General features: G+C 39.8%; 1 protein-coding gene across 9 annotated transcripts in view; it reads right to left on the reverse strand.

Moving 5' to 3' along the window:
• Positions 1 to 15309, reverse strand: part of DTNA (dystrobrevin alpha) — a 316470-nt gene that overhangs the window by 244151 nt on the left and 57010 nt on the right. For 3 of the 9 annotated variants that reach the window (XM_074987211.1, XM_074987213.1, XM_074987214.1), the window contains exon 1: positions 11058 to 11227. The exons of the other annotated variants lie outside the window; for them this stretch is intronic. In XM_074987211.1, the coding sequence (XP_074843312.1) occupies positions 11058 to 11074 (17 nt within the window). In that variant the 5' untranslated portion in view covers positions 11075 to 11227. Of the gene's footprint in view, positions 1 to 11057; positions 11228 to 15309 lie in introns of those variants that run through there. 9 annotated transcript variants of the gene reach the window in all.

A 15309-nucleotide genomic window follows, 5' to 3' on the forward strand; every position in this document is an offset into this window, starting at 1 on the left:
ATTTGCAGTCACACTACATGCAAAGGGCTACTGAAGTGAGCAAAGGCTTGCAGGATGTAAAAAATAATAAGAAGAATCAGAATCCAGAGACTCATTGTGCATATTATAAGGCCATAGTTATCATTCAGGACAAACTGCAGTAGCAACTCCACATAGGCTTTACATTATGCATGGGTTTCACAAGGTACTTAAGTGTGTGCCTAATTTTAATCACATGAGTGGTCCCACTGAAGTCACAGCGACTACACATGTACTTAAAAGTTAAGCAAGAGATGGGTTACTTTTCTGGATCAGAGGCAGAGACAATAGCAGAAACTCCCATCGAGCCTGCTCACTTTAGCTTTTAAGTGGAAACACTGAAATAGTAATGTATTTTAGAAAGGGGATCATGGGAGAGAGAGAGAGAGAAACTTAACTTGCAAGAAAATAAAGAGGATGAAAATGTGACTGTAGTACAGGAAGGTCCACCTGTGTAAACTGGATTCACAATCAACTACTCAGTTTTCAGAACCAATGGGGAAAGATCGTGCCATAGCTTTCTGTCAGAGTTAGGCAGAATGGGTCATATGGGTTATCTAGAACAAAATATTTTTGTAATGATTGCAGCTCCCCCATTCCTCTCAATTCATTGGTTTTATCACAGCATGTTTAAAACTGAACTGCTTAGATTAGCATCATTACAGATTTGAAAACAATACTCCACTTCCTAGTATTAAGTGTTTGAAACAGTAATGGCATTCACCTTTGCAAATCCTCCTGGAATAGCCAATCGCCCCATATGCAGTTACATTGTAAAATTGCTGAACAAATCTATTTTGTTGTAACAGGAAGGGGTGCTTTTTCTTCTCTACTGTAAGTAGGTCAATGAAAACATGTTGTGGTGAGGATTAAACTATTTCTCTCTCTCCTCTCCCACCAATAGTAGTTCCAATGTGTCTGACTCAATTATGCTCCTAATGTGAGAGATAACATTATACAGCTATTAACAACTGATGCCCTGGTGGTCCCAAGTTCTGATATTTGTGTATTAGGGGATTCATTCTAACCTCAGATGTGTGCGTGTAGCTCTTATGCAGGGCACAGCATTGCAAACTTAGAGAAACCTGTCACAGATTTGCTCACTGATATACAATTGTAGTTTTTGGCCACATGAAATGTGTAAAATGACATACCTGAAATTAGTATCAAGCCTGTATATCAAAATACTGTATATTTAAAGGCCAGATTCTGAATTTAGTTACACCAGTGTACAAAGTCACAAAAGTCCATAGATTTACTCTGGCTTTACGCTGGTGTAACCAGGAGCTAAATGTTTTGAGCTATGCAAATTTACACCAGTTGAGGATTTAGACACATAAATTTCACCGCAAGTTATTAACTACAACCTAAGGAACTCTTCAACTGTAGTTTATACCAGTCAGGAATATTAAATTGAAATATGGTCACTGTCAACACAAAACATTTGAGGAAAAAATCATTCCCTCTTTTAATAATAAAACACTACATCAAAATGAATATCAATAATCTAAAACAAAAAAGTCTAATTAAATCTAATCATTTTAAAGTTTTAAAATGTGTGCGGCTTGCTTGCTTTTTGCATTCACTGTCTGGGCCCACGACAGTGAAGTTAAGTGTATGCACCACTGTTTGCAGGATCAGAACCCATGGGTAGAATTCTGGCAAATGAGAAAACAGCAAAACTCTCCTTGACCTCACAAAGGGCAGGATTTAATTCTATACATCCCCAGATTTGTTTCAAATTCAGGATTTGTTGCTGAGTGGCTGAGAGACTGGTGCCCACAGCTATTTGAGACTTGATCATATTCTGAGGTGCCAAAATAGAAATCTGATAATAAGGACCCACTAAGTAACTTCCAAAATATGATGGTTAAAATCCCTGTGCACCTCAGTACATACATACCGCACATTGCATCACTTTTGCTCAGAGATCTCTGAAATCTCACTTTAATGTACAATTTCTGGTGGAAAGCAGCAACAACAGATTTAATTGTCGCAGCACTGCCACCGTCAAGAGCAATCAGCATAGTACTTGGAGTACACTTCTCAACTTGGACAAAACAAGCTGTTAGTTTGCATTTTCATAGCGAACCAAGTGGGCCTTTGTAGTGATGTTTCATAAAAGGATCTGCTTCGTGTTTAAGAACATTGCTTTGTAGCTCTTAAATAAAACACCACAATCTAAACCACAACAAATGCCAACAAGGATTTGTCCAGTATTTGAACAGAGCTTTGCCTTTTTCATGCTGGTATTCAATCAGCTTGGGTTAGGGTGGAAAAAGCATTGAAAAACATTTTCTTACAAAGGAAAGAATCCAATTTTTATTTCCTTGCTTCATACTGAGAACACTAGCATATGTAGTCACATGCAATATAAACCCTAACATTCATCTACAGCGGTATGCAACAGAGAGGGGGCAGGATTAATGACCTGTGAAATAGGTACAGTCAAAGCTGGTTAATCTATGCTTGGTTTATCCCAAAATCTGAATATCCCACAGTAGCCAGCTGATATAGTAGCTTGTGTGCTCGTTTATGAATACTAAGCAGGCAGTAAACCCGTACTGAAGGACTTATTTCCTTTTTAGGGAAGAAGTGAGTACTGATATATTACCCTAATCTATTTATCATATGCACATTTCCAGGAGAATATAGCCCAGGTACTAAATAGCAAAACCAGCACAGATTAAGCCCATTTGTTCACAAATTAGAGCCAGAGTTTCTCATGAGTAAATCTGTATGTTTCTCAGCTTTCACAGAATCTATATGGTCACAGATGTTAGAGATGGAAGAGACCTTATAAATCAAATAGACTATCTTGTTGAAAGTGCCATACTGTTCACTACAATATTGTCTACACTGCAGCTAGAAACCCAGGGCTGGCCTGGTGCCAGCTGACATGGGTTGGCAGGGATTGGGGTGAGGGGTTGTTTAATTGTGGTTCAGACATCCAGGCTTGTGCTGAAGCCTGGCTCTAGGACCCTGTGGTGTGTGAGGGGTCCCAGAGCTGCCTTGCGGCCCAAGCCCAAATGTTTACACTGAAATAAAGCAGCCCCTTAACCTGAACCCCATTAGTGTAAGTCAGCTGGGCCAGTCACAGCTACCTAACAGCAGTGTGGCCATGCCCTAAGAGTACTTAAATCCTGGGACAGACACAAGGCTTAATGATTGTGTGCTACCTTAGAAGCACAAACCAACCAGGAAGCTGCCCAAAAGGATTGCCCAGCCCAAGTTGGCATCCTAAGAGTAGAGCAATGGTACACCAAAGTACAACATGCTCTTCCTGATTCTCAGCTTGCATAGCTATTTAGAGTAGTTTCTACATTACTCATTTATGACAGAGGCCATTTTAGCTCTCAGCTGGAAATGGTGGCTTTCAGCCATTTTCTGTCCACCCCAAATAATCTTTCTTAAAAGCGCACTGAATGTAAACTCAGGGCAGATAAGGACAATTGACTCCCAGATCTCTGCCCCTGCATCATTCAGCTCCAGTTTGTTTATAAATTATTAATAGGGTGTGGTAATTTAAACATACCCCTGTCGAAAATAGCAAATATTCCTTCTTCTACATAAGGTTTTCACTATCATGTGTAAGCTCCTTTCACTAGACAAGTTCCTAGTGGGCCACTGAGGTCCGGGCACTTCTCTCTTTTCAGAACCAAAACTCTGTTTAGGTTATGGGTTTTATTTTTGACTTTTTGTATTTTATTAATGTCCTGGTTTCAGTTGGTTGATAGGGGTTTACGAAGTAGACTGGGAAGTCAGTGTTGACTGCCATTCTTACGGTGTAAAGACCTCTGCTCTCAGTTGGATGTTTAGCCTGTTTAGGTGTTCAGAGGAGGGGGGAGGGCATGCCAGTGGCTTACCCATGCTGGTTTGTAGTTACCTTTACTGTGACTTTGAAACTCAGAAAGAAATCGGCTTTATAACATACTCATCACTCATCACTGTCTCAATAGTATCTGATGCACTTTGTTCATAATACAGAGAAATTACCTAAAGTGGCTCTCGCTGTTCCAGTGACCATGCTGTCTGACACCTTCCAGGGAAATGCATCATCTTGCCATGGATTCAGCTGAAGATGGAAAAATAATCTTTGACTGCTAAATGGTAGATTTCCAACTCTACAACAGGAATCTCAGTAACCTTGCAGCTGCCCGGATTCTCTTAAATTGAAATGATCAACTGCTTTATTTAGCTGTTTCATGTAGGCATTTTTAATTCACATACAACCTCGTGAGAGTTTATAAATTCATGGAACCACAGAATCACAGGATAGGAATGGATCCTGAGAGGTCATCTACTCCAGGCCCCTGCACTCTTGGCAGGGCTAAGTATTATCTAGACCAGCCCTGACAGGTGTTTGTCTAACTTCCCTGGGAACCTGTATTTATTACCTTTGGACTGGCATGATTCCCTTCTTTATTTCCTAAAATCTTGGACAAAATATAGGCAGAGATGGTAGTGATCAACAGTTAAGAGTTAAGGATGCCTGATAATTCCCATTATAAGACCCACATAATGTGGTCTGCAGCACCATTGCTACAGTGCCTCCTGATGATCATTCTGGGAGTAAGCCCACCTCTATCAGCAGGGCACCCTATTCCAGTGGTGTCTCTCATAGTTTGTCACTGTTTGGTTGAGAAGCCTTCTTGTGTTAAGTCAGGACACTGACATTTTCCTGAAATCCTGTCCTGGTATGAGAGAGAAACCTTTTGCCACAAAAAAAGAGGGTTGACCAAGTTATAAGCCTTTGAAAAAAAATATTTCAGTTCATGTACGTTCATCGGAAACTTTTCAGCATTCGGCTGCTAAATTCACTGTCTGCACTGAGTGTGCTCCAGCCCAGGGCCGCAGGGCCCAGAGAAGGACTTTCCCTGCAATTGTTCCTCCCAGCATGTGAGGGAAACTGGAAATGGGAGCAGGGAGACAGTCTCTCCTGTGCTCTGAATAAGGAAGGTCCTGCTGTTGGGGCAGGAACATCTTAAGAGAAGGGGAGACAAGCTGGGGGTACAGAGGTAGAAGAGGCACTAGAGTTCACTCCCCTCCACAATATGGCATTGAATCCAGCAATCTTGAGACTCACTGGCAGAGTGTGTGTGCGTGCGTGTGCATGTGATTCCCTTGTGTTGGTTCACAGAGAGGACCTCAGAGACTCCCATTATCTGAAGCAGCAGAAGTCTGTGCTGTGGGCATAGTGGACCAAGCCCTTCTTATAACCCAAGCTACATGGAACTGCATTGCCCTGTGACAGAAGAAGTTCTGTTTCTTCACTTTGTTTTAAAATATGAAATTATGGTCCAAGACTATGTTAAATACAATGTTAAGTCAAGCAAGCAAAATTCGGAAATACTTAAGTTAAGGTTGCCTGTGAAATTTAACGTCAGATTACAGGAACAGAGTGAGCCTCCCCAAGGAGTGCTGATGCATTTTTATTAAAAATGAATGATACAGCATCTCTCTTGTTCAGGTACATATGAGAAATATGTAAAAATACAACACCGCAGCCACCACATTCCTGACCTAAAAAAAAAATCTAGGAATCAAGAACATTCCAATGTAATGCTCACCTTCCAAAGAAAACATCCCACCATGTAGGAACAGTGACAGAGGTAATAGCTAGTAGTAAGCATTCATTCTTGTTAAAACATTATATTTTTAAAATATGGCAAGGCAGCATAACCTTGCTGACTAATTTTATCTTCAAATCATTCTTCTGGTTTGTTACTGGCTACTTAAAGGTTAGCTCTGCTAACCCAAAAGGATTCTCCTGTATTTTATGTTTGTTCTCTTTCAAAAATCAGACTACTGTGTCAGAGCTCAAGCTTGTGTGTTAAAGTCTAACTACATTTGCAAAAAACTTTAGTATTATGCACTGCCTTCTCTTTATATTACAATGCATTACCCAAGCGTTCAGAACTGTACAGAAAAGCATAGTATTGGAGAGGGACTTTATTGTGATAATAAAAAAGTGTTTTTTCAGCCATAAGTTTCAAAGCACTTTACAAAGCTGGGCAAACTTAACGAGCCTCATCTTTACAGAAGGGGAGAATGAGACACAAATCCATTAAGTGACCTACCTAAAGCCAAAGGCAGAAACAGAACCTCTGACTTGCAGTCTATTGCCTGTATCCATTGAAAAATTCTGCCTCAGGAGAGGTACAATTCAGCACACAGCTACCACGACACTAAGACACACAGCAGGATATTCAGAAGTGCTATTTTCACAGCTTATTCACCGTGACCTTGTTTCTTTTGAAAGATCCCAAAATCCTGTCGTTACTGCCAGATACAGTAAGAGATGACACACAAAGCCAAGACTCAAACAGAGACAGCAGTCTCTGTTTAGAGACTCAGATCTGTCATATTCCCCACCACCAACACACACAAAGCATATAAGAATCTCTCTCACCTACCACAACCATAATATTCAGCATCCTTCATTATACTTTCACATCCACCCCCCAAATAAATTAGCATCAAGTCCCTGAGCTAGCTCACTAAGCAACTTATCACTTGCTACTAAAATAATCTGATCAATAACCAGACAGAAGTTAAAAAACACTTGATGTATTGAGAGGTTTGCATGACATTTGATCTCTGGTGAATGGAACTGAGGGAGCACGTGGAATCAGGAACTTCAAACATGGCCATGTAGGCATCATATTTTGAGACTGTACTGCAATACCTCTGTGTTTATCACTCTGAACTTCTCTGAAGTGCAGTGCACCCAGCTGGCACTGCACATCAGATCCTGTCAAAATATATGTGGCCCCAGCTCTGGGAGCAGAATTTGTTAATACCTTAATGTAGTGGTTCCTAACCTGGGGTCCACAAGAGCATCGCAAAGGATTCATAAAAAAGATAAATAAAAACGATCAGGGAAAATAAGTTTTAAATGAATTGCAAAGTTATAATCAATTATTTTTACATTGAATATCTTCCAATAATGTTATTAATTGCTGTTTAAAAAGCTATGCTGTGGTTTCCTTTTTCATTTAATGAAGTGAACATAGCAGCTAGGATTGGCTTTGACGGGGATCCATGAATGGTTTGGAAGTGTGACTGGGGGTCTGGACTAGTGAAAAGTATGGGAACCAGTACCTTAAGGAAACTTTCTGCAGAGGTCTTTTAGAGGCATTGGGGCACAGAACAAATACCTGCATTCTCAAGGAGCCATTCCCAGAGATTGAGAAGAAGAGCCTTGTAGACTTACCAAATCCATTTCTAATGATATTTGGAACCTAGGTATGATCAGTGGATTCCTTAAAAACTCCTGCTTTCTCCAGGAAGCTTACACTTGGTGCTCAGCTAACCAGAGCGATGGGGAGGGAAGACAAAAAAAGATGTTTGAGACAGACACTCAGGAAAGTAGGAACTGGAAGATCTTGGGAAGGAGGGGGGAAGTGGTGAGAAAGAAGGAGAGAGAACAGTTACACAGGGGGAAAGAGAATGCAGGGGCCAAAAGAAAACATGTGTAACAGAGAAGGATTTTCATATTCCTATACAGCAGTTAACGGGTGGCTCCCAGGGACTGGAGGAATGCACTTAAGGGCAGGGGGAAAACACCCTAATCCACAGTCAGTTTAGATTGTGTGGTTCTCCCTATGCCTTACACTATAGCCATTCAGAAGTTCACGGTGACAGATGGCAGCTGGGAACAAAAGGGGCAGATTCCTATTCTGAAAGTGCAAGTCTCTACTATCTGAAATCGCCAATCTTCATTAGGGGACAGTGTTGCAAAGTTACAACAATAGTTAATCCCAGAGCACATGTAAACAAGCTGGCTCATTGCAACAAGTCTGCAGAGCTGGTCAGGAATTTTCCATCACAACAGTTTTCCAACAGAAAAATGCCATTTCTGCACAATCAAAATTTTCCATTGGAAAATTTTGGTTTTGCCAATAATTCTTAATTATTCATTAGAAAAATCTAAATGAAAGATTTTGTTCCAAGTGGTTCAACCCAGTTTGGATGGACGCTAGATGCTTAATGTGAACTGACAAAAAACATACAAACCCCCTCCCCCCCACACCCTAGAGCACACACTTCCCTCTCCACTTCCCCATTGTGGGCATTGCCTGCTGGCATGTGGTAGTTTTGGCTCCTATTCTCTCATACGGGCTGGATTCTTTTGGGGTTCACATCTTCCTAGATGCAATGTGGACTTCCCTTTGACAAAGCTGTGCAGTGTACCATGAGTATTATGTGACTGTGGATGGTTCATGGGTAACAGCCCAGACAAGGAGCCTCACCCATAAGGAAGAATGGGCCGATCGTGCTTCAGTAGAGGTTCCACCTCCCTTGTCTGGTATGGTTGGGACCTGACCAGTCCTAGACAATAGAATTTGCCGAACAAGGGAAGGTTTCCTGGCATGGCCCTCAAACCACCGCCACGCCACGCCACACAGGGCTGCTCCCCTACTTTCTGACCTGGAGCTATGGGGAAAAGCCAGCTCCAGCCCTGGTCCCAGCTCCAGCCTTGTGCACCTGCCCTCCCACAAGGGTCAGTTTCAACTGCAGGCTCCACTGTGGCTCCTCCCCTGTACACCAAGGCCGCCAGAGTACATGGGCTGCAAGCTCCTGCCAGTCTCTGGTCCAATAACATCCCTCATCCTATAGGACAGGGAGTGTTGCTAGACCATAAAATGCCAAATTCAGGAGTTTCAGCCTGTACTACCACCCCCGGGATGCAAAGCGCAACCAGAAAGCAATGAAGTTTGAGGCTGAAGAAGTGATTCAAAAGAAAACATTCAACAAACAAACAAAATATTTTCTGAAGAGTTCTCTGCAGTTCAAAGGTTGATTTCAATAAAATATATTGAATAAAATAAAATAAAAATATATTCCCTCACCCACCTTGTGTGTCTAATGTCTGATTTTGATCAAACATGTCAAAACAAAATGTTTCAATATTTTCAGAATGTTTAGGAATCTTTTTTTCCCATGAAAACTGAATGTTTCAACTCTGATCCCTATTTGAGATGAAAACAAAACATCAGCATTTCTTGAGGTGTGAAATTCTGGTTCTCTCAGCTCTTATTGTCAGCCTCCCGCTTTCAAGGTTGGGAGCTAACAAAAAACCACAAAAATCCACACACTCATTTAGAGAGCCAAGAACCCTAACCTCTTATTATATTTTTATTGCAATAGTACCTTGATGCCCCAGCTGAGAACAGAACCCCCATTGTACTTGGCACTGTAAGACACAGCCCCCAGCTCATAGACCTTGCAGTCTAAACAGGCAAAATGAACAAAGGCTGTGAGAAAGATAGCTTTCCTTTCACAGGAGGTCAGAGAGATTATATGACTTCTTCCAAAGATACAGAGCTCTCCTATGTTCCAGTTCATTGTTTCACACACAATACCATCCTTTCTTGTTAATGCTATGTCTACTTCTTTATAATTCATCAACTAAAAAAACCAGATTTTACAATGATGCTATAATGTAAATAACTATTTGAAATTTAACAGGAATAAAGAATAAGACCTAGCTACGAGAACGTGATGGGGCAGATCCTTGGTTGGTGTGAACTGTCATAGATCCACTAACCAGTGCTGCGGCTCTACCCCAAAACCATAGCAGCATGTTGGTCATTATATCCTCTGACTTTTGTTTCAGGTATGCCTGAAGTGTTCTGAAATCTCTCCCGCTCCCCCACCTCTTGATTTAACTCATGCAATTCAATACAAACTACATAATCAAAGCAGAAATTAGCTTTTATTTGACTTGCTGATGCAAAAGTCGCAAATGGTGTTACAAAATTTGGGCAAATTGAGTTGATAGAACTGAAATTAATCAATCAGGAAAGAGGTAACATCTACTACTTATAGTACCCCATCTTTCCTTCAAATGAAAGACTTGTTTCTATCTTAGTCAAGTGCTGCACAAGATATTTTGCAAGATAAAAGATGACTTGTGGCATTAAATAACTCTTACGCTACACATAACGTATAAACAAGACAGGCAGGACTTTTACTTTCTATAAAAAGCACTCTGCTCCCTATGACTATTATGGGCAGCACTTCTGCTGAAGGAATTCTGTATAAGTGTGGTTCTGCTGACTCAAAAGCTTAAGACACGAGTTATAATTTGCAAGTAAAATTCTGCACATGGTGCACTGAAAATCTTATGCACTTTCAAAATTCTGATAAAATTCAGTTTCAAATGAAATCCTTGGAATACAAATTCTTATTGGAAACAAACTCCTGACTGGCCTTCTGATATTAAAAAAGCCCATTTTGGCGCTTACAAGAAGTTAATCTGAGTCAGAAACATAAAAGAAATTGTGCAAGCCTTAAAGTATTTTTTGCTCAGTAAACTGGTCCATCTGTGGAGGTAGTACCTGCTTATTTTTAATACAATTGTTAAACAGAATTATGGTATCTTAAATCTCTTCCCTATTTGCACACTTTTACTGTAAATACTGAGATATTTTAATGAACCTGAAAATGACTTCGTCCAGAGAAAACAAAAACAGCCCCCCAGTGAAAACTAAAAACTTTACACTGCCAAGTAATAGCATTCTTAGTGGGGGCAGGGGACGAGAATGATCATTACAACTGATGAAACCTGCTTTGTGTTCACAATTTATGCATTAGGAAGTGTCAGATAAGCGAATCCATGAACAATACATAAGTAACAAAACTACAATGATGATCTTCTAAACAACTAAGGTAAAATAAGTTTATTTTAACTTTGGTGAAGCATGATTTACAATAAACAGCAAATCCTACTGAGAAATAGACTCGAAGTGTGGGTTTGGGAGAAAAAAAGTCACAGGAAATCTTTATTCACAACAATAATGCTAGAATTATGAAAGTGTAAAATGTATTAAGCATGTCACAACAAGTACAGTTGTGTAATTCCACTAACTGAAACATAAAATCTACATAAGTCATAAATGGCAAACAAGGAACAATACTTAAAAGCACACCTCATCTTAAATGTACTACTGAGCTGTCCTGAATCCCAAGAAAGAAAAGCCCCATGAACTTGCTGTAATGAAGCTGTATCCAAAAGACAACTTTCTACTCACCCTTCTGTATGCACCATGATTTCCTATGCCTCCTGAATAATTCCAATAAATCCAGAGTTAAAGAAATATTAATAAAGCGTTTAAAGTAGAGAGAAGAAAGCGGACAAAACGGAACTCTGTGAGAAGCTGGGCAGAGAGGGATTCATTTAATCCTGGCTCAACATGCTGTGTATTCTGTGTCTATCTTTAACTTGCAAATGATTTGGTTTCACATTCCACTGAAGTCCTGCTGGCAGATGCCTTTGCAAAACTTACCAATCACAGGCACTCTGGTACACTCCCTTTCTCTCTTCCCTCTACCACTCCACCCCCATCATTTTTTCACATCCTCTTGGATATCTAATAGGCATTCAATCAGTTGTCTTTTACCTGTCTTCTGCATGATGAAAGAAAGGAGATGCTTTCACTGGTCCTCTTACAGACAGACACAGAAAGCAAAACCTTCTGTTCTTATGGTCTCTCCTTTATACATACACACTCTTTTAATTTGCATCTAGGATCAACTAACTTCCAAACTTGGCTGCCCAAGGAAGGAATGTTCTCTGAGTGACATTCCTGAGAGCCTGCAGCAACCGAGTTCAGCAGGTATTCTTTTAACACAGGCATTTTTGCAGGTTTACACCATAGTTTGTGTGCACGTTTTTTCAAAGGCATTTATTTAAATAAAATGAGCCCCTCCTTGCCCTCTCGATCACAAGCAGCGCTATTTTCAGAAATCTAAGTGCTATTTTAATTACATGTTCCAGTGAACACGGATGGTGTTTCACAATTAAGTAACTAACTTGACTTTCTCCAAGCCTTCCTTCAAACCTGCTTTAAAACTACTTGGGATTTGAAAAAAACAAGCTGTTGCAACACATCAAAACTAAAATGGTAAACTCTCGGCACTTGCCAATGCGTAGCGGAGAGGTAGCTGATAGTATTGTTTGTGCCAGGTCTAATATTAGCCAACGGCAATGCCTTTGAGTTTGAATCCTGGAATCACTGATTATATATCTATATGAAATAAGATCATGAGTTGGCACGATCTACAGAGGGTTACTCATGCAGCCAGTTCCAGAGGGAGGGAAGGAGGAGCCCCTCATCCTCCCTGTGCTGTTTCACATAGCTGTCATAGCAGGCTTTGGCAGGGGATCACATTTGGAAGCTTACAGCAGTCCTGCCCTCACAGAGAGATCTATATCGAGGGGCAGTGTGTAAAAAACAAAAAGATCATCTTACCAGATACCAAACACCACACATCTAGCCAACCCCCCGGTAAACTTTTATATCTTCCCAGAGATAAATTACCACCACAGATTGCATATTTGTTTAGAAGCAAAAATACTGCATATGAAATAAAAAGACTGCTGATTAAGGCTAGCATGCAAGATGACAACCCAGAAAGTCAACAATAACTGCAGTGATGTTGAGAGTCACGTGTCAATATAAACCTTTTACCCATTTGAAGCAGCAGGTTTTATATTCATAAATACGCATTCAGTTAGATATTGGTTGCAAACATGAGTTTTTTTTATCTCAAACAATCACAGTGCAACTGACACATGCAATGCACCTGAATTACGGAACATTTTCAGATGTACCTTGGAAATTAGTTTGCAGTCAAGCCAATTTACACATAGTGATAACATGCAAAAGGTTTGTATTCTGCAGAGTCTTAGGCCTTTGTCTGATCTACAAAATAGAACAAAATAGAACACAGGACAACTTCAACTGCCACCAAAGCATAGACAAACTGTACTCAGCACCACTTCAGCTACAAATAACTGTTACCAGCAAAGGCTCTATTTTGTAGTAAAGACAGAGATCCAAATATTTCAGAACACGTGGGGGCTAAAGGACTGAACTGTCTAAGTAATAAAAAAATACCATGTGTTTGCAATTCATGCTAACATGTAGGATGGTTGATAAATCACTGTTGACTCACATGGTATATTCAAAATTAATTGGTGATTAATCACAGTTTTAAAATCGCTCTATGAAGAAAAACAGAATACCAATTGAAATTTACTAAATATTTTTTGATTTTTTGCTACATTTTCAATTACAACACAGCATACAAAGTATACAGTGCTCACTTTACAGTTCAAATGTATATGTAATAAAAATATAAACATAACATAAATAGTATTTTTCAATTTACATCACACAAATATTGAAATGCAATCTGTAGTGAAAGTGCAATTTATAAATATAGATTGTTACCTAACTTCACACAAAGCCAAAACAATGTAAAGTTTTAGGGTCTGTAAGGCTACTCAGTCCTACTTCTGGTTCAACCAATTGCAAAGAGAATCAAGTTTGTTTACATTTCTGGGAGATAACACTCCCCGCTTCTTATTTGCAATATCTTCCAAAAGGGAGAACAGGCATTTGTGTGACACTTCAGTAGCCAGCACTGCACATGACAGAAATGCTAAACATTTGTTTGTCCCTTTTTGCTTCCGCCACCAGTATGCTTCCATGCTGATAATGCTCATTGAAAACCAGCGCATTAATTAAATTTTTGACTTAACACTTTGGTGGAGAATTTTGTGTCTTCTGCTCTGTGTTTTACCCACATTCTGCCATCCATTTCATGTTACGGCAGACTTGGATGATAAGCCAACACACACTGTTCATTTTAAGAAAACTTTTGCTGAAGATTCGTCAGAACACAAAGAAGGTACCAATGTGAGATTTCTAATGACAGCTACAACATTTGACCCAACGTTTAAGTGTCAGAAGTGTCTCTCAAAGTCTGAGAGGGAAAAGATATGTAACACATTTTCAAAGCCCTAAAAGAATAATACTCTAGTGTGGAAACTACAGAACCTGAGCCACTGGGGGGGCCGGGAGGGGAAAATAGAAAATCAACCTTCTACTGGTGGCATCTGACTCAGATGGTAAAAATGAACATGGACATTACTTTTGTAATCTCTTGACAGCCCTGCTAACAAAAAACAGCTCAAGTTTTTGCAAGTGAATACTGGAGAGATGTCCACAGAACATCATTCTGGTAATAAACATGACCATTTTAATTCCCACCTCCACACAAAACCAAGGCCTTGTTTGTCAGCAGAGATTCTTGTCCCTCTGACAACAGAAACTTCTCCAGACAAGGCCTTAGCAATTTAAAACTAGGTGCATTTGTGAGGAAGGAGTGCACCAGCAAAATCTCCTGTGAGCTAATAACCATTACTGCAGCTGTCAGTCGAAAATGTGCAAATCTTGAACTATTCTTCTGTAAGCAATTGAGAGAGATAAGGACTGATAAAAACAAATGACTCCACAGCCAGTTTCACTTTGAGTCTCAAATATACTGAACTAGCAGCTCCTCATAAATTAGGATCTGCTGCTGTCCATTTGTGTTTCATTACTCTGGAAGAGCTGGCAGTAATATACAAATATTGAAGACTATACTAGCAACATCAAGACCTCTCAAAAGTCAAACAAGCTGTTTCAAACTTTAGCCTTTGCTACATTTAGCAAACATTGTCTTCAACAACTTCGTCACACGTCTGTGCAAACACAGCTTTGAAAAACTACCCACGGACTTTTTCAGTGTAACCCTGCAGAACTGAGTAAGTCATTTAACATTTCTTTGCCTACATTTCCCCACATTGTGACTTAGGTAAATAAACTTTATTCACTTTATAACAGGGTCCAAGGCCTAGAAAGAATTTCAAAGCATTATCAGACACTAGTGTTCATTATGCTATTCAAATTTATAGATATGCACAGTATTAAAATCTACATGGATATCAACTTTCTCTTAAAAGGAAAAAACAAGAATAGACATGTCAGAGTTTCTTTTGCACTTTGGGGGCATATGGCTGTTGTACTACACCTAATTTAGGCCTGTGCCGAACTTGCACAATCAGCCCCTTTGTGTTCTACTAATTTACAAAGTACACAAAATTCATTCCTTACCGTCTTTTGTTTTTCAATCTTTTGAATTTATTTATCTCAATAATCTTGGATTTTGAGCTCACTGGGACAGAGAATGTGAATTATCCTTTGGGCCACACCCTGCAAAAATGTTACTCGTATGAGTAGTCTTTATTCTTAGTTCCGTTAACTGCAATGAGCTGACTTAAGTGAGGATCACTTATAAAAGTCAGATTCCAAGGCCAGAAGGGACCATTGTGATCATCTGGTTTGACCTCGTGTATATCACAGGCCACAGAACTGCCTCAAAATAATTTCTAATGTACATGTTAGAGAAAATTTGCCACTTGATTTCAAAATTGCCAGTGATGGAGCATCCACT

The sequence above is a fragment of the Carettochelys insculpta genome, chromosome 2 (assembly GCF_033958435.1).
Source record: "Carettochelys insculpta isolate YL-2023 chromosome 2, ASM3395843v1, whole genome shotgun sequence".
Lineage (NCBI taxonomy): Eukaryota > Metazoa > Chordata > Testudines > Carettochelyidae > Carettochelys > Carettochelys insculpta.